Raw genomic sequence first — 24085 nt, forward strand, 5'->3', positions numbered from 1 at the left:
ATGCGGATCCAAGCGAGACTTCAAACGCGGGCTGTGTGAGGACAGATGGAGGCGGTTAGTGGAGCTCATATCTGCTGTTCAGATCATAATACTGACTTTATTTCTCAAGCCCTGCCTCTCAGCCAGATACAGACTCCCAGCCTTGCCTTCCGCCATTCATTTAGACGCGGCAAAGCAGCTCACTTTGACAACTGCCTGCTGCATATGCGTGCCTCGTCGCATGTGTGTGTTTTCTCAGTTGACACCGGTCTATTCTCAAGGCGACGGCCATGCGTCAGACACACAGAGCAAAGACGGCTGACATTTTAGGGACAGCACACGTTTGTGTTGTGCAAAGTGCCAGAACCTGTTTAGTTTAGAGGGCCTTTACTTGGGAGACGTTGTTTTAGCTTTTGTCTGATTAGCGCAGTCTGAATAGCTAATGAGACATCTCACTTGTACTGTCTGGACAAATTTGTGTGTGTGTGTGTGGGGGGGGGGGGGGGGTGATGATGATATGAACATTAGGCTTTTGTATGTGTGTGTGGGTTCATAATGGACATTCGCCCAGCTGACTAATCCTAGTGTTGTGTGTGTGTGTGTGTGTGTGTGTGTGTGTGTGTGTGTGTGTGTGTGTGTGTGTGTGTGTGTGTGTGTGTGTGTGGCCCCCTGGGCAGAGCGTGGCAGAGCAGGACTGGGCTGACTGTGTAGTAATGGAAGACAGGAAATGAGAAAGCCTGCTGAAGCCTGCCCGATTGAACACATACACGCACACACAAATATATAAGTCGAAGTTTCACACTAAAGGGGTGTTGCATGGGAGTGCAAATGACATATGATTTGGTGAGAAATGACAGGAAAAGTGTGAGGACATTGTAAAGACTGCATCGACATATAGCTTCGACGTCTACACTGAAAACAATGACTTTCACCTAGTAAATGTTACTCATATTAAACATATTTTAATAGAAATAATTGTCTTATTTAACTCAATTTATCAAATATAAGTAATTTCAATGTATATTATTAAAATCATATTTTATTGAAAGGGGACCTATTATGCTCATTTTCCACCCTTTGTATTGAGTTGGGGCAGCACGGCGGTCCAGTGGTTAGCGCGCAGACCTCACATCTAGGTGACCAGGGTTCAATTCCACCCTCGGCCATCTCTGTGTGGAGTTTGCATGTTCTCCCCGTGCATATGTGGGTTTCTCCTCCCACATTCCAAAAACATGCTAGGTTAATTGGTGACAAATTGTCCATAGGTATGAATGTGAGTGTGAATGGTTGTCTGTCTATGTGTCCTGTGATTGGCTGGTGACCAGTCCGGGGTGTACCCCGCCTCTCGCCCAAAGACAGCTGAGATAGGCTCCCGCGACCCTCGTGAGGAAAAAGCAGTAGATAATGAATGAATGAATGTATTGAGTTGTGGCCTCCTATAGAGCAGCTACACACAATAACCCGTACACAAAGCTTTGTTTTCATTTATTCCACCCACGGCCTGCCTCTGGGCACGCCCACAGCGCTGTGATATGTCACACGCCCAAAGTGCTTCTTAACTATGAACCATATAAGGAAGTCCGTCCCTCTGTGATGTCATAAAGGGGCATTTTTTCCACGCCTTTTGAAACCCAGCGTTTTGAGCCATCCCAAACTTCTTTCGGGGCTCACTTACAAATGTGCATTAATATGCGCAAATGCCCATTAACATCATACACTAAAAAAAACAGAGCAAAATATTGATACTTCTATAAAAGGTTTGAGAATCATTGGTATCTTTTGACACAATTTGCATCTCTAATCAACAATCAAATGACCTGAAATCTTAAGGGTCAATCAATCAATGACCCAATGGATTATCATGCCCATCCCAAGCATTGTCTGTATGTGTGTGGCTTCTCTGTGTGTGCAAGTCAGGCTTTGTTTGTTTCTTTCGGCTTTTTCCTGATTACGGCGTCGCCACAGCGGATCTTTTTGATCCGTATACTGATTTTTGGCTCACATGAATATTTGTGATGGACTATTTCTGCATGCATGCTCAGAGACAATCTGACACCTTAGAATGATGGTGATTCATGGCTGGGAACTGCTGATGGGAGAGTGATGGCATGCAAAAACGGATCCTTTCACTGAAACTGGAAAGACCGCTTCGCACGTGACTCGGAACAGCTCAACTGGTGGTGATTGTACCATCTTATCGAGTTACTGCTTCTGTAGATATCCATCTTCTCTTTCCTCCCTCCCCATCTGCCCGTATGAAGGTGACCTTGGTATCAGCCCATCTCTGGCTACAACACTGGACTTTATCAGTAATACATCATGTACACCGTGGTTGTAGGTTGGGGTTGGCTGAGCACACATGCTTTGTACATTATCCAAACAATTGCATGCACATGACCAATCTGTGTGTGACGATGATATCAGCGCAGATGCATTTTCAGTACATGTATGTGTACTGGAAGTCGCAGGCCTACAGAAGCAACTCACAAAATCAAACAGTTACTCAACGCAAATGAAATACTGTTGTGTAGCAAAATAACACACACACACAAAACGCTTTGAGCAGCCTCCTGCTGTGCTGCAACAAGAGATTTATTGTAGACAACCCAGCTGCAACAACAAGGCATGGCCAGTGCTCAAAGGATCTAAAACACATGATTCCTCGTCTAGACCGACAGAAACAGTAGCCTCATTGTCACACCATGATGGGTGTGGCATTAAAAAAATAATACATGGGATAATGCAGTGCAGTGTGTACACTTTATCTTGCAGGCTGAAGGTTAAATGGGATCCATTCATGCCGTGCAGTTCTCTTGGTGATTTGATAGCATATAAACGTAAATTTAAAAAGAAGCCTGACACAATCAATAATCAAAAGGAAGGAAAGACAGAGGTCAGAGCTTTAACTGTGGCTGTGTTTTCTTTACATGTATGTCTTGGATCACATCAGTGCTGTTTGTGGGATAAGAGGCCAGGTCAGTGAAATGACTTGTTAAAGCGTGCCCAAGGCTTGGAAACAGAAAATGAATAAGAGCAAAGAAAAAGGCTACAGGAGAACCCAAAAACCAGCATCCCGCAACACACAAGCAGATGAGCGATGCTTGCCGTGTGTTTTGGAAGGGACTTCCAAAAGCACTGCTGAGGAAGTCCTTTAACAGCAATGGCTAGTTCACCGGCATATCGGGTCTCCCAGCTTTAAACTGTCATTTCAGTCGAGGCTTTGAAGTTAAATCAAGCAGAAAGAAGACGTGGGCCGCTGTATCGTGTAGCCTGCATGGCTAAAGCAAACACTTCCCGGATAAAGAGAGCTGTGAGCTATGCGGTGGGCTTTTTCCTGTATTGTTGCAGCATGACTGGCATGCACCCGCTATTGGCTGCTGCCGGCAAAGTTCTTCTTATAGCCGCATGTGTACATGCTGGTGATAGCTCGGCTAAGAAAAAAGATTCCATCCAGTCGTCAATACAGACTACTCTGCTGCCCTGGCAGCTCATATATTAGCACACTGCATCCACGCCCCCACTGCAGGGCTGGGCCAATGGGCAGGCAGCAGGCGAGCAAACAATCCTCCTATCCCCAGTGGTGGCTGGAATGGAGAAGAATGTTCAATGCGTCACTTCATCTGGTGATTGACACAAAGCCTCTTGTTTACGGCCACCCCAAAGATTTGCATGCTTTCGACACATCTTTCTACCCCCTTCTCGCTAACCCCCCCTCACCCCCACTCTGCTTCAAGTGGATATTACCCCACCCTGCTGCTATGATATTGATCAGCCTCCTCCCTCACCCTCCCCTTCACCTCGCCTCTCTTCATAACCCACTGCATTGATTTCACCTCTCTCCCTCTGAGGCCGCCAGCTCGGAGTGACTACACACACACACACACACACACACACACACACACACACTGCTCACACAAACAAAGAGGCACTCAAGCATGCATGCAGACACTGCAAGCTGTGGTGAGGAATGTGTAGTCCTGCTTTACTCTGGTGGTTATAGAGCTAAGTGGCTGTTGCAGCAGCCTCATGAGAACACTGTTTCTTTTCAGTCAAGGCAGCAGGGCAACTGCAAGCATAGCAAGAGATATGAGCATAATAAATATGCTTGTTATAGCCTGTTAGCATAGCACATAAACATGTTGGCATACAGCCACCTGTATCCGTGTGTTTTTTTTTTTTTGCTGAGGTTGGTGCTAAAGATGGCTGTGGTAGGATTTGACAACATTGCGATTCTGTGCAGAGCCAGACTGAGTCAATACGCACTCCTTACATGGCTCTCTATAGTCAAGGCAGTAACACGGAGTAGATGCCACAGGCACCAACGCAAAAGACAGACAAAGGATTTGAACAGCCTGTGTAAACTGGGTACCACCCAGGGAGATTTTACATGCTTCAATGACCTCATCTGTGCCAGCAGCATATTGCCGAGCTAAATAAACTAGCCGGTACAAACTGGGGACAAATTAAATGCAAAAAAGCAATGTGGCTTGGCATAATTGTGTAGAATTCTCTGGTGGGATGCAACACCATTGATCAAAAAGGACATTTAATTAGTGTTTTGGTATCGCTGGTGCATGTCCAGCCATCTTCAAGTTATTCAATGAATCTCCTCCTACGATCATTTATTTTGGTTTTTGTCCGAAAGAGCTTATATAGTAAACAAGCTGACACAATGCAGGATCATCTCAATGTAACCTCTCTCCGACACAGCAAAAAGCGTACAGTAGCATCCCATAATATACGCTCCCACCCCACATTTTGATGGCCTTTTAGCATGGCAGCAAACAGTTTGCACCTTATTACGACCGCTTCCTGCTGTGCCCCGGATAGCCAACCACAATGAGAACAGGGCTGTTATTTAAATTTCTCTTCAGGATCCCCACCCCCCACCCCCACCCCCACTGTAATGGTAAGGTGGCTGGGGCTAAGTACTTGAGGTAAGAAAAGCCCAACCAAAGCGAGTAGAGTGAGGTCGATATGAGAGCTCAATCAATAGTGTTAGTCAATATTCTCCTCCTGTACCTTCAGCTGTTCAATTAGCACTTTTACTGCACTGCAGTGTCACGGCGGAGATAGGCTCAAAGTGATTATTTTCATTGACAAACTAAGTCGCAATTAAGCCACAGTAGCTGAAATTACAGCCTCAGCTGACAAACACCATCATAATCATCCAGAAGAGACTCATTCCGAACCACACCCATGCTACAGTGAGGGGGCGTAATGTGAAATAAGTCGAAGAATGCCATAAGCGAAAAGTGCAAATGGTGTGAAGCCCACAAATCGTGATTCCACCTCACATGAATGGCCATTACGCTGCTTTGTATATGGGTAGCCCAGCTAAATGCCTGTAGAAAGCTTAGTCGGCTCAACATTATAGCTTTCCCAAAATATGCGGGGATCGGCCGCTATGAGGACACTAGACTGAATTAGTGCAACCGTGGAAACAAGGAGAGGATAGACGTGATTAAAATCTGGGACATTTGTCAGCTGTTGAAAAAGCATGTTATTCTGACCATTTATCAAGACGCTCATTTAATAGCAGACAAAATACAACAAATGTTCCTGCTGGAACAAAGGCATGCCTGTTAGCAAACACCACACCACGAGCTGTTGAATCCATTCTTAGAAAAGGAATGAACAAAGCGGGTTTTGAGTCTGGCAGGAAAAGAAAAGAGTGCAGCTACACGCAGGATAGCTCAGCTCGGTCCTTTGATGACAGGAAATGTCTTCTCTATCGCAAATAGCGTCTATGCTGCTATGCTGCTTCACAGTCCCACTCCACAGCCCAGTTGGAGCTGGGTGGAATGCCAGCAAGGATCACCTGCACTTCAGTAGGGTTGTAAATCTCGTTCTGATATACAATTCTAGATACATGTATTTAATAAGCATATCTTTTAAAAACATGAGTAAATTAGTCATTGTCATGCCACTGGCAAGCAGAATGGCCAAAAGAAGTTCATTCATTTTCTACAGTTTATCCTCACGAGGGTCGTGGGGGTGCTGGAGCCTATCCCAGCTGTCTTCGGGTGAGCCAGCCAATCACAGGGCACATATAGACAAACAACCATTCCCATAGACAATTTGGATTATGGACAATTTAGTGTCGTCAATTAAACCAACATGTTTTTGGATTTTGGGAGAAAACCGGAGTCCCCCGAGAACACCCACACATGCACGGGAAGAACATGCAAACTCCACACAGAGATGGCTAAGGGTGGGATTGAACTCAGGTCTCAAGGTCTGCGCGCTAACCACTCGACCGCCATGCAGCCCTAAACAGGAGACAATGCAACGCTACATTTTCTCTCTGAAAGACAAACTCTGCTTGTACTGGTGGATGGTGGTTCTCCATTCAATTAGTGCTTTTAAGTTGATGTTCCTGTTTTAGTTTTACATAATAGATAAGATAAACTAGCTACTATTGACATCCATTCTGGTCTTCAGTCATGGCAAGCTACAGGGCACGTGGGACAATTGTTTCGCCGGCAGCCCAGGCTCTCGCCTTCTTACAGACTTGCACAGTCGACTGGTTGCTAGTCTTGAGATGCTTGGTGCATGCCTCCATAATCAATTAATCTAAGGATTTATGGCTGATACTTATCCATCCAAATGCAGCCAATCAAAGTGGACATCCGGTCGCATGGTTTATTGTCCACAACCCTCCACTCCAGTTAAAGATGTTACCCATTTAAACTGTAATGATTATTGCCTTACAAGCTGAGAACCGGGGTGTCTTTCAGTGATGAATGCTCTTCCCTGGGGTGGTGGAGGATATAGAATATAAAATGTAACGAAAAATGTCAAGAATTTTGTTATTCTTCTGAAGCTGGCAGAAATGGAAGGCATGTCATCGTTCAGCGGCAACACCTACTTCCTGTTGGATCTCATTCTTTTTTTTGTTTTAATTGGCCTGACAAACGTTAAGTAAGCTGCAAATTAGCCTGAGCTGAGTCGAGAAAACATGGAGGAGGTGAAGGCTGCGGGGTGTGACGGGACAGGAGAAACGGCAAGTGGGAGAAGACAAGGATGCGGTGTAAAATTAGCTGACTGTTTTTAGAGCGGAGGCCAATCCAATTAAAGCGTGACCAATCCACGCAAATGTGTTTAGTGTCTGGTTACTGCACCCACTGCAGGGGGAGGCCAGGCAAGGTGAAGTGACCTTCCCAAGACTGGACTAAGGCACTCATCATTCCGATTATGAGACGACTGTGAATGCCTTGTGAAAACAATTCCACAGCGTTAAACCACAAGCATATTTGTTATAATAAATATCGATCTTTTTGTGTTATTTAAGTCATTATTATAACTTAAACTTGTGTTATTATTGTGTTATTTAAGAGGGAAAACAAAGCAGTGTCTCTGAATGTTCTGGACTCTTGTTTCCATGCCAGTATCATGCTGAGCGAATTAGGAGGAGTTGTGGTATAGTAGATGACTGTACGACTGTAGGTTTTAGCTGACATCATACAACCACATATTATTATTATTATTATTATTATTAATGTCGGTTCAAAGCGGTGAGTCTCATGTCAGAGGAAAAAACACAACATCCCAGATGTGACATATGCAGAAATCCTTTACACGCACTTGTGGATCAAAATGTATTGTCGTAGAATCGATCATGAAACTTGTTTTGTGCTGGTATACCATGTTATTTCCCACTACCCCCATTCAAATGGAACTTTAATGACTTCATATTAAAGTGACTGTTTGCAACCGGCAAAGTCAAAATGGCTCAGCAAAGGCATGTGGGCCTTACATGGGGTACAGCTTACACGCTCAGCAAGAGTACAGGATATAAGGCTTGCAACACATTCCAAAGTTAGCGGCGTCTAGGCAGCCATGTAAACCCGTCTTCTTGGTTTTCTTGATTTGAAAAAAGTGTCATTGAGAAGAGCAGAGGGACTGCAAATGTAAAACACTAATAACCAGCAGCAGTCACTTCCGCACAATGGAAATAACTCCAAACAAAACCAAGCCAAGCTGTAAAATTGCTCCCTGGGATGGAACAAACATCTATATCATCACGTGTTATTGTTGCTTTTTTGGTACAGTGTGTAGTCATGCAGTCCTGACTTTTGTGTCCGTGATAAGATTATATGTAAATATGAGCACTTATAATGTATGGCTGGCCCCTTAACCTACAGTAGAAGAGCCTCCAGTCCTTGTCACGTCGACGTGTTTGGCCGTTCCCCGACAGGCATCACCAATATGTTCATAAATGTGTAACGTAAAGCAGAGTGCAGGCTTAGGAAAACACCAACGTTCAAGAATGAATTATTTAACAGGGCCGGCTTATTGATTCAGCTTTTTAAAAAGCCTTATGAAAATGACCCCTAGCCTCACACCAACCAACCCCCACTGTTCAGAGGCTCCGTCCTCTTCTGATGAAAAAGGTAATCACCCCTACAAGCCGTTTCCCGCCACAAGCAGTGGATCTACCAAAGTTTTTTTATGCACTGGTCCCGCAAAGAAAAGTGTCATGACCACTTTACAGCTTACCCATGCTGTAGAAAAGGCTAAAATGCTAAAGCTACTTACCATTCAGAGACGCCTTGAAGTAACCTGTTTAGAGAAACTTGGGAATGTCCAGTCTCTACTTCTGGGTGGGATCGGGGATCCAACACATACAGTTGAAGGTTAAAATCCCACATTTTGATAAGCTAAATCACCGTTTATTATCAATATATTGAATCTGACTGAATTGATCTACTCCAATAAAGTTGGGTTTGGCAGCTACCCAGAAATCCTCATGAGTGCTTGGGTGTGGATCCACACCAAAAAAACCCAATATATGATTCATATACATTTGTATCAAACATAACTACATGCTTTGGATTGGTTTATTTTCTAAAGATGTGTGGTCGGCACCAGCCGTGGGCAGCTTTGTGAGATACAATCAGTGTGTTATGCTGCGCTATGCTGCGCTATGCTGCGCTATGCTGCGCTATGCTGCGCTATGCTGCGCTATGCTGCGCTATGCTGCGCTATGCTGCGCTGTGGCCGGATCAAACAGACGTGCATTCCAATATTCCAATACAGACATGTTATTCAATGTGATAACAACAGCACTGCAGGATCTCAACATGAAGTACATTTCAGATGTGCTTCAAAGCATTTAAGAAAATGGTATGGGTAACAACTTAAACAGGACGCAAACACAAATTGGAATTGCTGAGACATGGAGAAGGGTTAGGATTAAGTAACATTTGGATTCTTCCTACCTACCTTCCTACATATCATTACCATTATTGCCTCTCTTTGACAGGAATTTGGCCATCATCCACAATCTTTATGTGAGACATGAACACACGTGTCTCACATAAATACAAAACGCTTCAGACATACCTAAGAACGCACAAAATAGGAAACATTTATTCGCCCAAACAGCCTTCTGAAACAATCTCCCAAAACACCCCACTTACATAAGTGGTCAACATATTAACCCGGCTACAGCGACATTGTTATTATTATGAACAATTTTATGCAAATGGAATGACGTGACTGGTGCATGGACACCTGGCCAGCTACTAGCCAACTGGAAACTAGAATCACGCTCACCATGCCGGAAGCCCTGACCAAGATGTACGTCATGCTACATACCTGAGGCCTGTGCTGCAACTGCTGGCGTTTGGAAAGGTTCATGGTAGGTGTCACCTTCTTTTCAATGTTGCTATGTGATATCATATGTGATATCTGTATTAATCTTTGTCTTGCTATGTGATATCATATGTGATAACTGTATTAATCTTTGTCTTGCTATGTGATATATGTGATATCTGTATTAATCTTTGTCGGCTGCATAGGTGTATCACAATACCTGCAGTAATGAGCTGTCGTTTTAAATGTTTTTATATCTTTAGAACACACAGAAAAAAACATGTGCACATGTTTCATGTGAGGATTGCGGATAATGGGCAAAGTTCCAAAAATCATGCGATAAACTATCTGGAATTGGGTGTTGGGTGAATTTTTTTATTTTTCCAATGAGGACAATAAAAAGCTGTAATATCATTGATTCATTATAGAGCCCTGACAATTCATAATGGCTACTTGGGCATCTTGAACCCGTATGTGGATGAAATCTTCAATGGGAACCAGAAACACTTTCACTTCCCCTGTCCCTGACAATTCATAATGGCTACTTGGGCATCTTGAACCCGTATGTGGATGAAATCTTCAATGGGAACCAGAAACACTTTCACTTCCCCTGTCCTGGACAATAACACACTTCAATAACCCGCAGCAACACATACACACGTTGCTGAAAGCATGGAAAAATCCACTCCATCAGCGTGTTTTCACGAGACACACTTGCATGTCCAAATATGCAGCGTGTGTTAGCATACACAAAGCCCCCTCCACCTTACCAATCCTGAAAGCAAACCAAGTGAGGCTGAGCTCCTGCTAACAAACATCATATTGAACGTGGTGGTGTAATTAAGCAGGGAGGAGATGCTGTGTGGATGTTGGCATGTTTCCCCTCTTCGTGCAGGCAGAAACACTGCAATTGCTTCATGAGCAGGAGGAGTGGGAGGAGGTGGGGGTAGCTGGGAGAAAGGACGTGAGGAAGGAACCCAGGAGGAGTGGTGGGGGGCAGAGGGAGGGTGAATGCAGCTGACTTAGCCAATAACAGCAAATGAGGTTAGATACAAGCAGAGGAGGTAGGGGGTCAATGAGTGTTGAAGACATAGACACAATGACTCCAACATGGGCGGGTGGGGGTCGGCAGAGGTGTTGGGAAAGGGGGGAGTGCCGGGACAGACACATGAGATTGAGAGCAATAGAGATGGAGGAGACAATTGAAGAAAAAAAAGAATAGCTAGCTTGAGAGAAGGGATATGGTGGCATATTGTTTGTTGGTCACACTTACTGCCTTTGTTTTGTTCTCCTAACGGGGGGGTATGCGTGTGTGCATCTAGTGTTAATGTCAATAAGGCAGCAAAAATAATAACAACAATATACACTGGTGTGAAAAAATCCCCCCCCTCCTGATTTCCTATTTTTTGGCACCTGTCACACTTAAATGATTCAGATCATCAAACAAATGTAATTAATTAGGAGTCAATGACAACACGACTGAACCCAAAATGCAGTTTTTAAATGAAACATTTGATTAGGGATAAAAAAAAAAAATCAACCCTAAGTCCCCTAAACCTGATAAATGCTTGGGCCAGCCTTAGCAGCAACAACTGCAATCAAGTAGTTGCCACAACTTGCAATGAGTGTCTACAGCGCAACGGAGGAATTTTGGCCCATTCATCTTTGCACAATAGTTGTAATTGTCAAGCCTCAAAGAAGCATCTCCACGCATATGGGATCCTTTTTGGTAATGGTAAGGGTTTTATTTCATTTGAACATGCATCAGATTCCAATTGAGTGCATCCCATAATCAGTTCACACTTCCACATGTCCAAAAGGAGTAGGAAGAAGCAAAGCTTATTAAATCCTACCCCTCCATCTGGTACTTTTACAATCAGTAACTGTTACATTTGTTCACTTCCTGCTTTCTATAATACAGTTTAGTTTTTTTTTGTTTTTGTTTTTTTAAATAATGTACCGTGTACCGAAGTACAAGGTGATATGACCATCCAATGACATAATGTGTACCATAGTAAGTGTCAATATAGTGATATATATAGCACATCATGACTGGTTCAAGACTCTTCATCCTTGTATTTAGCAAACATCAACTGCTTGTATTGTTTCTTGAATTGGCTCATCGTTGTGCATTGTTTGAAGTCCTTACTCAATCCATTCCATAGTTTGATTCCACATACTGAAATGCTATGGCTTTTTAACGTAGTCCTAGCATAGAAGTGTTTCAAATGTACTTCTTCCCTGAGAACATATTTCTCCTCTCTTGTAGAGAAGTATTGGATGACATTTTTAGCTAATTGGTTGTTTTTAGCCTTATGCATTATTTTAGCTGTTTGAAGATGAACTATATCAGCAAGTTTAAGTATTTGTGATTTGAGAAATAAGGAGTTAGTATGTTATCTGTAGGCGGCATTATGAATTATCCTTACTGACCTTTTTTGCAGTATATTTAGCGAGTGAAGATTGCTTTTATAGTTATTAGCCCATATTTCCACACAATAAGTAAGATATGGTAGAACCAGAGAGCAATAAAGAGTGTGGAGTGATTTCTGATTGAGAACAAATTTTGCTTTGTTCAATACTGAAATATTTCTGGCCACCTTATGTTGTATATTTGTAATATGAGGTTTCCAGCTCCTATTTTCATCTATTGTGATCCCCAGAAATGTATTTTCGTTCACCCTTGTGAACACAAGGGTCCACACTGTCTATTTGTATTTGCTGGTGCGTGTCCTTTCTACTGTTACCAAACAGCATGATTTTAGTTTTACTTGGGTTCAAGGACAATCTATTATCATCAAACCATCTTTTTAGTGTGACCATTTCTTCTCTGACCTTTCTAATGATTTTGTCTGTACACCCTCAGAACAAAAAGCAGTGGTATCATCCGCAAATAATACCAGCTTTAAGTCTTTAGTAACTTTGGAGATATCATTGATGTTATGTGGTATTTTACCACGATAGAGTGAGTACGTGTGTGTCAGTGAATAAAAGAGACAAACAGAAAGAGAAACAGCTGTAGCTTGGCTAAATTGTTTTATGGGATGTCAGCCTCTACAAACATTACAACATCCTCAACAAACTGTAATGCCCAAGCTTGTGGTTTAGGAAAACGGTCAACAGGCTATTCCAACTGTAAACACAGTCATACAGCCTGGGGGTGGGGGGAGTGGGGGGGGGGGTGCCACCTAGAATGAGGAGTCCGCTGTTTCCCCACGCAAAACATTTCTTCTACTCGAGATGACAGCATTTCAGCCACATTATGTCATTCTCACGGAGATCCCACGTTTAACAATAGATTCCGTTAAGGCGACCATCATAGGGCCTTAAGCGTAGCACCCTTTTGCAATCTTGCCATTTTTGGTTACCCTCCTTTTTTATTCTGTTCTTTGTGGAGACACTAGTAGCTAGTAGACTTAGTGTTCAAACTAAGTAGTACAAAACCACCAATACATGTTATATGTGGGCCGTAGTCAATGATATTTTTAGACTTTGTCAAGGGCCAGTTAAAAATGGACGGGGCTGAAGTTTGGACACCAGTGCATTGTGTGCGTGCTTACACTACTGCTCAAAAGTTTGAGATCCCTTAGAAATGTTTTTGGCCAGTCTGAGATATAGCTTTTTCTTGGTATCAGTATCAGTATTTCTTGATACTGACACTGGTGTTTGGTACAGGTACTATTTAGTGCAGCTGTGAGGCGTCTTTATCTTAAACTATACACTCTCAGATATTTGTCTTCTTGCACAGTTGTGCATCGTTTTTCTGTCCTTGTTAGACCCAGTTTGTGCTGCTCTCTGAAGGGAGTAGTTTACAGCATGGTAAGAGATTTTAGTTTTTGTTTAGATTTTTAGATGGGTTTTCTAATAATCTATTAGCCTTATAAAATGATTATCCTGGATCAGCAGCCATACCAGGAGATTGATGCAGAGGACTGACAGTTACTGATAGTAGGCCTCTATGCAAAAATGTAGTTCGTTCTTTGAAAATTAATTTTAATTGTTTGTGAAATGGATAAAAATGTTTGTGAAATGGAAAAAATGTGAATGGAAAAAAAATTGTGTGTTTGTTTCTTTGGAAAACAAAGACATTTGCAAGTAATCCCAGACTTTTGAGCGGTATTGTATATGGGCTTGTAGTTCCAGTGCACATTTCATATCATCGTGTTTAAAATGCCACCAAACGAGTTGCTTCTCGGCAGGAAGAGGTGAAGTCAATTCTATCGGGCGACATCAATGTGTCTCAGCGAGCACAGTAGCAGCCACTAATGGCTAAACAAATGAGAGGAAGATGAGCGTCCTCCTGCCTGTTATTGATGGCGGTGTGTTTCTGTGTGTGGAGAGACACGGCGACAGAAGCAGCACTGACATGTAACGACAAGCTGGTGAGTCCAGAAAAGACCGTCTGAGTGAAAGAAGACAACAGGGGCAGGTTTTCAAATTCACACCAGAGATGGCGATTCTGTACTAATTGGATTCACGGGTATTTCGATAAAACAGGTGGAACAGGTCCAGGCTTCAGACCGAGGCAGGACAGATGGAAAGAAAAGGCAGAGGGTGGGGGATATTGATATGGTTGTTTGGTTCATGGGCAATTACATTTCCACCCCCCCTTTGCTGCACCCTCCAAGCCCAGTGTTGATCAATAGTTTACCCAGCATGAGAAGACGTGGAGGACGGAGACTGATGTAGGGTGGAATGACAAGATGAGAAGAAAATAGAGTATGTTGGGAGCGCCGAGAGTAGCTTGTTGTTCCTTCAATCAAAGCAGGAGAGGAGAACACACCATTACGTTCAACAACAGAGCTGGATGAGAGCTTCCCGCTGCCCCTTGGGAGAATTGTGTGGCCCATTTTTGAGTTTAGGTGTACATTCCAGCTTTATAAGCAAGAGGGCACTTGAAACCAAAATGTGCAATTACATCCTAAATCATCTATTATCCTCAAAAAGGATTTTGTGTGACAGAGTAAACAAGACATTTTCCTAGGCTGCTCTGTGGCCAAGCTTTTGTGTTTTGTAGCCAGTCAGGCGATACTAAAAACACACACTAGTTTGGGAGAGCCAGCGGGTCTTGTTGTCGTGTCGGACTACAAGGTACAGTCTGCTCAAACACGTGCACGCATGCAGATGCTTGTTCATTCATTAAAGGTGAAGGGGGTGGGGGTGACAGGGTAACAGGGTGAGAGACAGACAGCTGGAGGACGTTTGGGATGTTTTTCCCTTCCCTCCTGGACAATCATCTCCATCTAGCCTAGGCCTCTTCTGTGTTGGCCAAGGTACACATGCGTGGGTAACGCATGTACTGGCGTGAAGCCTGCTTGAGCTAGAATACGATTAAAGGCTTGGTGCTGTCTGTGGCTTCAAACTGCGGCCCCTGCTGGGCCCGCTTGTTCTTTAAAAATCTATTCACGCACGACCGACCATCACAGCCAAATGTATTCACAAAGAACACAAAAGGACTAATATAAGACAAACACATAATGGCGCCGTGTGAGGATGTGATCAATGTATTACCGATGTTCATGGAAGAAATCAGCTCATCTCCCAGGCTGGCGTATCAACAAATGAGATTCCAACTGCAGTCATTCGTCATTTGCAGGGTTTCCGCGACATGTAACTGATTGTGATGCAGTGCCGTTGGTGTTTCTTTCTAACTTGAAAACAATGTGTCATTTGGAGACTAAGTGTATTGAAATTCATGATTTGAAATTAATTTATTGAATGCACTGTCAATCAGGTCTATTTGAATTTCAAGCGTAATTGCACCTACGGGATAGCCTTCAAATGATATTCCTCCTTAAAATGGTACGCCCTAAAATGTGCTCAATTCCATTTGAGGTTCAACAAAAAAGGGGCATGTCTACAGTCCTATATCCTTGCATTGTGTTGCTCCCTGCTGTCTTTCCTCATCAGAAAACAACAATTTGTTTCCTGGCTTTGGAAACTTGGTGTGTTTCAGCACCTCCAAGCATTAGCGAGAGCGCACACAAACAAGACAGACAAGATTGAATCAACTACTCACCAGTTTGAACTCTTGAATGCTACAAATGAAGTAGGGAGTGTTGGGGCGGCGACTCTCAATATACACACAATCTGTAAGAGAGAGATTTGAAACAAAAGGTGTTAGCATGATGATGTTCACACTTCCCAAAAATGGATGCTTTTTCATGCAGCCAAGCTCAGTGAGAAACGATTTGGAGTGCTGTTACCGCTGAAAAGACATTTTTCCTCCTCGAGTCAAATTCAATTGGAATGCGAGTAATAGGATTAAGGACTTTGAGTGCTACAAGGTTGCCTTTCCAAAGCAAACATTCCGCCCAAGAGGAATTATGCTATTGTTCCACTCCATTTATACACCAGTGTGCAACACCAGCGTTAACCCTGCCCCAACTCCTGTTGTCAGTGGAACCCGATTTGGCAAAGTATCACATGATATACAAACCCAAAGCTGGAAAACACAAAGAGGAAATCAATACTCAAATATGTGCAAGGACGGTGGTCAGGGGGGCGTTTTTGCTGCTCTGCTTGAACAGGAATTGGGGTATGGCCTGGTCATGAACCCTTACCCCCAACCCCCCCATTTCCCTAACAAAAACACTCAGGCTACTGTGGAGAAAATACAGTGTGCCACTTCATGGAAGAAGAAAGGAGGAGTAGGTTGGGTGCGGGGCCGGGTGGGGGGCTAAGGGTGGCTGCTCATGTCAAAATAAACATCTGTCTTTATTAGAGTTGGACATTTGACCAAATGTTTTTGATTCACTATGACGAGCGACTGATTGATGTTGAACTTTTTAATGATATGGGAGACTAGATCTGAACTTCCTGTTTTATTGCCAGTGTTGCTGGTTGTAGCAAAGTACATGATTTGGATACACTCATGATACACATACATACTAGGGCATATTAGCTAGTAGGTCATATTTGAACAATATCGTGCTGCTCTATGCCAAAAAAGCAAGTCAGGCCCTGTCACAAAAAGGTGTGTGCCAAGCATTTTCAGTGACAGTGTATTTTATTTATTGATCTTGCCTGCGCTTTATCTTACTGCAAAAGGAAAAGGAGGGCTGGCAAAAGGTATTAAACGACCTTTACAGTCACCAAGTCATTTGAAGAAGGCCTGCTATCTATATACAGTACAAGAGCTCACAGTGACATCACAGGCTTCCATTTTGGAGAGGCTGTGTGAGTGCATACATAACCCCAGAGGGGGGCTTGTCATCGGCTATGGGCTGGACGAGCTGTGTGGAAGTGTGTGTGAGTGTGTGTGTGTGTGTGTGTGTGTGTGTGTGGTGTGTGTGGGGGGGGGGGTATCACCCTTACTGGCTCGAAGTGATGCAACATAATTTCTCTCATTCTCACCTCTTCTGTGAGCAGGATGACACGTTACAAAGGAGTCAAATCTCATCTGCACATTAATTTATGGCCAAGATCACATCAACATGCATAAATAGTCTGTTGCAGATATTTAATACACTGGCTCTCTGTGATGTCACAGAGGGCAGGCTTCCTTACATGGGGGTGCGCTATACACCAGATACATACTTTGCCTTTCCAACGTTAATTGGTGCTGTGGAAGAGTCAAAAGGGCCAGCAGTAAGTAACAGTTTATCAGTGTCCTAACTGGAAGTCGTGGAGCAAAAGCGTTTGTCTGTGTAGCATTATAGAGTGTGCATACAGGGAGTGGAGTGCTAATTACAAACTCACACAGTCCCACAGTCTGGACTTGCGAATAGCAATTTCCCTTCAGTGGGCCTATTTGGGTTTTTTAAACAAAATGTGTAATGACCACACTAGATGTAATGGATGTGGTAGAAAACGCTAAAATGCTAAAGCTACTTGACATTCAGAGACGTCTTGACGTAACCTCTTTTCGTGTGAAACTTCGCACTGTTCAGTCTCCACTACCGGATCAGATTCGGCATCCGACACATATGGCTTTATATTAAAAGCGACATTTCAAAAAGATAAATCGCCGTTTATTATCAACTCCTCTAAAGTTGGGTTTGGCAGCTATCCCCAAGTCTTCATGAGCACTTGGGAGTGTGACCAACCACAGTGGCATGGGTGTGCCTGGAGGCGGGCCGTGGGTTGAATGCACGAATGAATAGGTGCAGATTCTGGAAGATCTAGAAAGCTTTCTGTGCTGGTTATCATGTGTAGCTCAACACAAAGGGCCGAAAAATGAGCATAATAGGTCCCTTTACAAAAGTCAATTCTTCACACGTCTGTGCAGTTATTTCTCCTTGTGGAACAGAGTCGGAGTTCATGCTGTGGTGGGGGTCTTTGTATGAGGGGGGGATGGGTGGATTTTTCTTCTTTCCTTTTAGGGGGAAATGAAGTGCATGTTAACGTTGCTGTAGGAGGAAGAATCACAGCACAGCCTTTGTAGTCAAGAGTTCCTGCTTTGTCAGAAGCTATTTGCTTTTTCCACTCTTCACCCTGCCATAAAGGCAGCCCACCACTCAACCAGGCTGGCTATTTCAACACATGCAAATAGATCATAAAGCACGTCCATTTAAAGAAAATACTGGGTGGCGAATTATATTGTCACTCCCATGATCAGGCAGAAGGATATTCAATGTTATTACCCCCCCCCCCCAGACAGAGAGGTTTCTCTGCTTTGGCTCATTGGTCAGCTAGCCTTTCTCTTATGGCTGCCAGGCATATCTAATCTAAAACACACCTCCTCTCAGCTAAAGAGCTGTGTCCTGATCTCTTTGTTACCGAGCAAATAAGATTGGCTTTAATTTGTTGCAATGTTCACGGAGAAGGAACAGCACTAGACAACGGCATGGACACATTTACATTTGCATTAACGGTGTTCTGTAAACGGTGACTGAGAGGGGAACTGTAGGACGCATGACTGTAGGATGCATAACAGGTTTGGCTAACTATGATTTTTTTAAGAATTAGTGGTGTAAATAGTCAACATGAAGAGTACAATTAAATATGCACTAATTGTCATACTAAATCAGGGAGGTAGCAAAGATTTATGCTTATAATATCATTTGGTTCTATTGTTAAAGGAGAAGTACAAAAAAAATAGTCATGGTGAAATCAGAGTTTTATGTTGCCGATTCCGATATCTCTCATCCAAAAGTGCCATTCATGTAGATTACAGGAAAACTGCACTTTTGGGGAATTTTGTCCATAATTTACAATCCTTATGTGAAACACGAACACATTTATTTCGGATGAGAGAAAAGTTAGTACGCTAAAAATGCACAGCATGGGAGGTGCCGATGTTGACGCTTGGGTTTGGGGCACCCCTCCACAGTGAAGGAAAGTGGGCAGGGATGCTTGTTACAGCTGCATGCTGCAACAGTATGACCCAGCAGTGATTGAAAGGCAGTTATTTTCAAATGCAGATCAGATTTTTTTAAGCGGAAATCGGAGGATATTGAATAGGGATGAGCGAGTACACCGCAATCTGTACCTGTATTTGTTCACCCATCGAAATGATCTGTATTCATAGCCATACTCTGAGTGGGCGGGACATAAACCGGAGGTGGCTGTGGTTTAACTGGAAATGGGCGGAGACTAAAGCTGTACATTATTAAGTCTGAAATTGACGAGGATTGAGAAGTTGCTGTATGTATATTATGTTTATTATTCAGCTATATGTATATGTGTCCAAGTGATCCTTGAGACTTTATTCTTTCATTGTCAAATTGGTGATTCATGCAAGCATGGCAATAAACATAATAATGCGTCAGTCTTGCTGACTGTATTTTCCTCAAAAGCACCGCGTTCAGTACGACAAGGAGTTTTCCAACTGACTTTATATCAGCTACACGACATAATCAGCACTTTCTTTAAACACGAATACCGTCAATGACGTCATAAATGAGTATCCTGCTCATCCCTACTATTGATCGGTGGCCTCGCTAAAAAAAAAAAAAAAAAAAAAGAGCAGTTAAGATTGCAAGCAATGGGACCCAATTATTCTGCCTATAAAAACTTCACTTCTGGAAAAAAAAAACAAGAATGTCTCATTTACAAAATGCGACCTGCATATTAACCAAACTGCAGCAAAGTTATTATCATTAGTATTGACATTGCTACGCCAAAGAACTGCTTTAAGCTGCCTAGCAACTACCTTCATCACACATGCATCACATATTGGCATCACACAACGCCTCACGCCACTCCCGTAAGGTAATGCTACAATATTGGGGCTGCCGTCGTTTAGGTTTTTTTCTACAGCTTATCTGAGGTTGAGCCACGGTGTCGGGTCATAACCATGGCTATGGGCGCTTTTGACAGATTTTCAAATAATGCACCATGTGTACACTTTAAGGTCCAACAATGAAAGTAGAGGAGTTCATCTGATGACTGCGTCCTCTGACCAACCCTGTGAGGTCAATAATCCCATAGACCAGTTTTACAGATTCGTATCCAACACTACCTGGGGTTCGGGGGCAGACAGCGGCATCAAAAAGACATGCATGCATGCCAATTGCGCAAATTAGACGACGATTTCACTTCCCCTCCCCCACGCCACAGTTAGAATACAGTCCCGTGTGAAACAGTGCTAGCCAGGTTAAAAGTGTACATCGTTGGTAACAACAGCAAATCACACATTTCAGTCACATGCTCTGTGTTACTGACAACTGTTAGCAGTATTGGGGGGGGGGGGGGGGGGGGGCTGGTTAACCATGTACGTATCAGACATGCTCTTGCTGCACAGCCTACTGTGTGTGCACATAATGCATACATACATTCCTCCCCACCCCCAAGATCAGTGGTGCCAGCTGTCCACATCAGCACCCCAGCACCCACATCCACACACGAGGTGTTTTAACACAGGCGAGCTGGCAGGCTCTCAGCTTTATACGACACTAATCTTCCTCTCTCTCGCTCTCTCTCTTACTCAATTAAATCAATTGTGGTCTTCACGAGAGACCGAGCCAGCCCACCGACACTGGCAGCCATGTTGTATGACACATGAGAAGTGGCGAGCCAGAAAGGAAAGGCTGGTGGTTTCCACCCGCTGTGGCCATTTTAAAGCAAAGACACGAAGCCAGCTCGGATGGAAGCCGGCGTGCTGTGGCAGCACCAAGCACTCGTGCTGCAGACCAAAAACGGGGACGTGCGGATTACACAACGTGTGTGCCATGGACATTCAGACGTGTGAATTGTCAGTTTTCGTTCTTTTCTCCTCATTTATTGTAATGCTTTTTCTCATTTTAATTTGAGTTTTTGTTTAAAACACAACTTCCACACTATTTATACCATTTGGTCCTTGCTTTAAAATAAATATATTAAGAACACTCTCTTTATGAATACTGTGTCGGTAATGGATCAGTGTTGCCGATATCATCCTGATTGACAATCCTAATAAATAAGTGTAGTAGTGACTCCACATAGCATTGACAATAGGATACAACGGGAGATAAATGGACAAAGACAATGGACAATACAAAGATATATACAAATATTCCAATTCCATTCCGGTTACTTGCTCAATCGGAAAGAATGTAACCTTTGTATACACCTCATTCAGAAAGAAAAGTGCCAATCCGAATGAATATATAATGGGATTCACAGGGGTGGAATATTCCTTTCCCCAATCCGATTGAGGTATCTTGTACCCGCTCAATCGGAAAATTGTCAGGGTGCGTTCTTCTTCCTCGTGTTTTTCTTTTTCTGTTGCCAGCAGCTTTCGTGTGCATTACCGCCATCTGTGGAACAGAATCTAAACCCTTCTATACTTTATTCATAAGTCCAGTTTTATTAAAAAAGAAAATACATATCTATATAAAACATGTGCGAGCTTAATTATAAAATATTAGCAAGATTGAACTTTATCTTTTCCTATTCCCGGGTGCGTTCTTTCAGCGAATGCTGAGATTTGATGTAACACACAGCTCGAGACGGGAAGTCGGTATCACGTGACGGTGGTGTTTACGCTTTACTGCGCATGCCCCATTGACTCTTCTGTTTGATTATAGCGGTGCATGTAGACAAGAGATTGGAATATTCCTTTCTCATGTAAACTGTGGCTACTGAGATTAGACAGCATTACGTACACCGTAGTTCAGGACTCTTCTGCCTTGTACATTGCAAGCATCAACTGCTTCTTGAAATGAGAATGAGAATGGCAATGTTAGTTCCAGTTCCCATCGATGTTCCAGACTCCATGCCCGACCCTAATCAAACGGGAAAGGAAAAGACTACAGGACACCTTCTTGAACGGACCGGTGTGTGCAAGACTCCATCTGTTTGCGACTGCAGCAAAGCTAGCGTTAGCTGCAAGACGAACAACTGGCTGACTGCAATCCTTAGCAGCCTTTTCCATCCAGTCGGCTCTAAGCAGCCTGAACCCGTCTCACAGGGATAGAGAGGCTAAGCTGAAGACTATTTCAATATTAGCTGCCCTTATGTGATGACACAGGTGTGTGTGTGTGTGTGTGCGTGCGTGTTTGTGTGTGTGTAGGCCCCCCTTTACAGTAACAATCCAAACACCAAATATTGTTTGTTTTACAAAGTATAGCTTGGTTCTTCAGCACATTCCTCATCCGAGTCCCTCTCTCCCAGTCTGAGGCTGTGCAAATCCCTCACCCAGGGTGGTCAGTTTTACATATTGTGTGTCACTCGACGGCTATAAAGGGATTTAACATTTAGTAATGCATAATCCATGGCAGGCTTTGTGCCTGCCTAAGCTGCGCACATCAAATCTGATTGCAAGAGGGCTGACTACCAAGCAGGAGGAGGAAAACACGCACTGCACTAACACACGGGGCTTATCGCTTGAACAATGAGCAGAGGAGACAGCAGGAGGTCAGTTACTGAGGTGGAGGATCTTCTGTGTTGACAATAGGTGGTAAATTGCATACTAGTGCGGCAAGGACGGGGCCACCGCTGGCCACTCATCTCTAATCGAAGACAGCCTAGCAACTACTTCGGGGGGAAGGGTGGGGGTAAAGTTCTAACACCCAGGCAGCTCTCGACCTGTCAGGCTAATTGAAGAAGAAGACAGGAAACAGAAGTATTCGGCATCAAGCTGGCACCGACTCTGCTGTTCACTCAGATGTGGAAATGTAAATATTGGGATGGGCTTATCCACCGAGACACTCCACTTTGTTTATGTGCCTCCTGAATGTTTCATTGATGTGACTGACTGCTCAGGCTCTTTTCCTTTCTAAATCCTTCTTCCCCTCCCCCAGCGTCAGCATGCTTGAATTACGAGACAAAGCCTTGCTCCTCTGTCTATTAAACATGAAAAAAGACTGCAGTGGAGGTGAAGCCGGTGAGGCCGCTGCTTTGAGATCTCTATCGCCAGCCAACACGTATGCCAGGCTGCTTTAAAGTCATGGCTCCTGTCTGTGTAATGTGTGCTCAGGTATTGGAGAGGATTACCTAACGTTGTCTGAAATTCGGTGCATCACCCAGTTTAATATGCACGTGTCCCCTCACCAGTACTTGCCCTTTCGATACATGAAGGCACGACAGCGATGATTACGGCACACTGTGGATTATACAGGGTAGAGAAGAGCGTTGTACTCTTATAATCTGCAGGCAAATTAGAGTGATAGTTTAAATCAAAGGTTCTCGGCTAAAACAAATCTGCATCTCTCGGTGGAAGAACAGCAAGTCATGATGGAGATCGCCTAATGAAGCAGCACTTTGCTTTATCGACTTGGCCCAAGAACAACAGGAGGGTCAACTCAGAATTGATTGTATGATGCATTGGCCTTTAGCCTGAGGTAGTACGTGTTGTGTACTTGCTATTTGCTATTCTGTCAGCAGCAAATTGCAAAGGGCACGGCTTTATTACCTTCTCGTTTTCAACTCAATTGTATGAACACCAATGTGGGATAGGAGAAAATGAGAGTGGCCGGCATGTTATTTCCATGGTTCAAAATAATTTTCCTGTCTGATGAATGGGATTGACTGGGCTTACGGCACGGAATCAGTGGCCATGCCAATGTGCCGCCCCCTGCTGATAATTAGATTAGACAGGACAAGGACTTACCTCCTGGTCTGTAAACAACATCGTCTTCCGTGATAAAGGAGGTGATTTCTCCATTCTCTGTGCGCTCGTAGCGAGACTTCTTCTTGGGCATCTTCTTCTTGCCCTTTCTGCCCGCCTCCTCGGCCGTGCCGCTGCCCCCACCTGTACTGCCGTTGTCATTGTCCTCATCCTCGCTGTGTTCGCTTTCTGCATAGTTCTTGGCCCCGCCCTCTAGCGTACAACTGCGCCTGGGCCTGGAGCTCTCGCTCTCACCCCGCTCCCCGTCTTGGCGGCGGGACTTTCCGGACTCTCGCTTGTCCCGGTCCCGATCTCTATCCCTGTCCCGCTCTTTCTCCCTCTCCTTTTCTTTGTCAGCTGTCATGATCCGCCACGTGCCTTCCTCAGTCCTCTCACGGCTTGGCCTCCGTGAAAGGTAGACTGTGAGCCTGGGCTTCAGTCTTCTGAATTTACCAATCAAATCCAGGGAAAATTTGGCCACACCAACAACCCCAGAGTTTCAGAAAAGCTGTAAAATAGAAACAGAAAAAAGAA

The 24085-nt window shown here is 43.8% G+C and overlaps 1 protein-coding gene across 4 annotated transcripts in view; it reads right to left on the reverse strand.

The window, feature by feature from the left end:
- rerea (arginine-glutamic acid dipeptide (RE) repeats a) overlaps positions 1-24085 on the reverse strand; it is a 129774-nt gene that overhangs the window by 39712 nt on the left and 65977 nt on the right. For all 4 annotated transcript variants that reach the window (XM_058085132.1, XM_058085135.1, XM_058085134.1 and 1 more), the window contains exons 2-3: positions 23555-24059; positions 15599-15669 (exon numbers count right to left, since the gene is read on the reverse strand). In XM_058085132.1, coding sequence (XP_057941115.1) covers positions 15599-15669; positions 23555-23915 — 432 coding nt within the window. In that variant the 5' untranslated portion in view covers positions 23916-24059. The remainder of the gene's footprint in view (positions 1-15598; positions 15670-23554; positions 24060-24085) is intronic.

The sequence above is a fragment of the Doryrhamphus excisus genome, chromosome 10 (assembly GCF_030265055.1).
Source record: "Doryrhamphus excisus isolate RoL2022-K1 chromosome 10, RoL_Dexc_1.0, whole genome shotgun sequence".
Classification (NCBI taxonomy): domain Eukaryota; kingdom Metazoa; phylum Chordata; class Actinopteri; order Syngnathiformes; family Syngnathidae; genus Doryrhamphus; species Doryrhamphus excisus.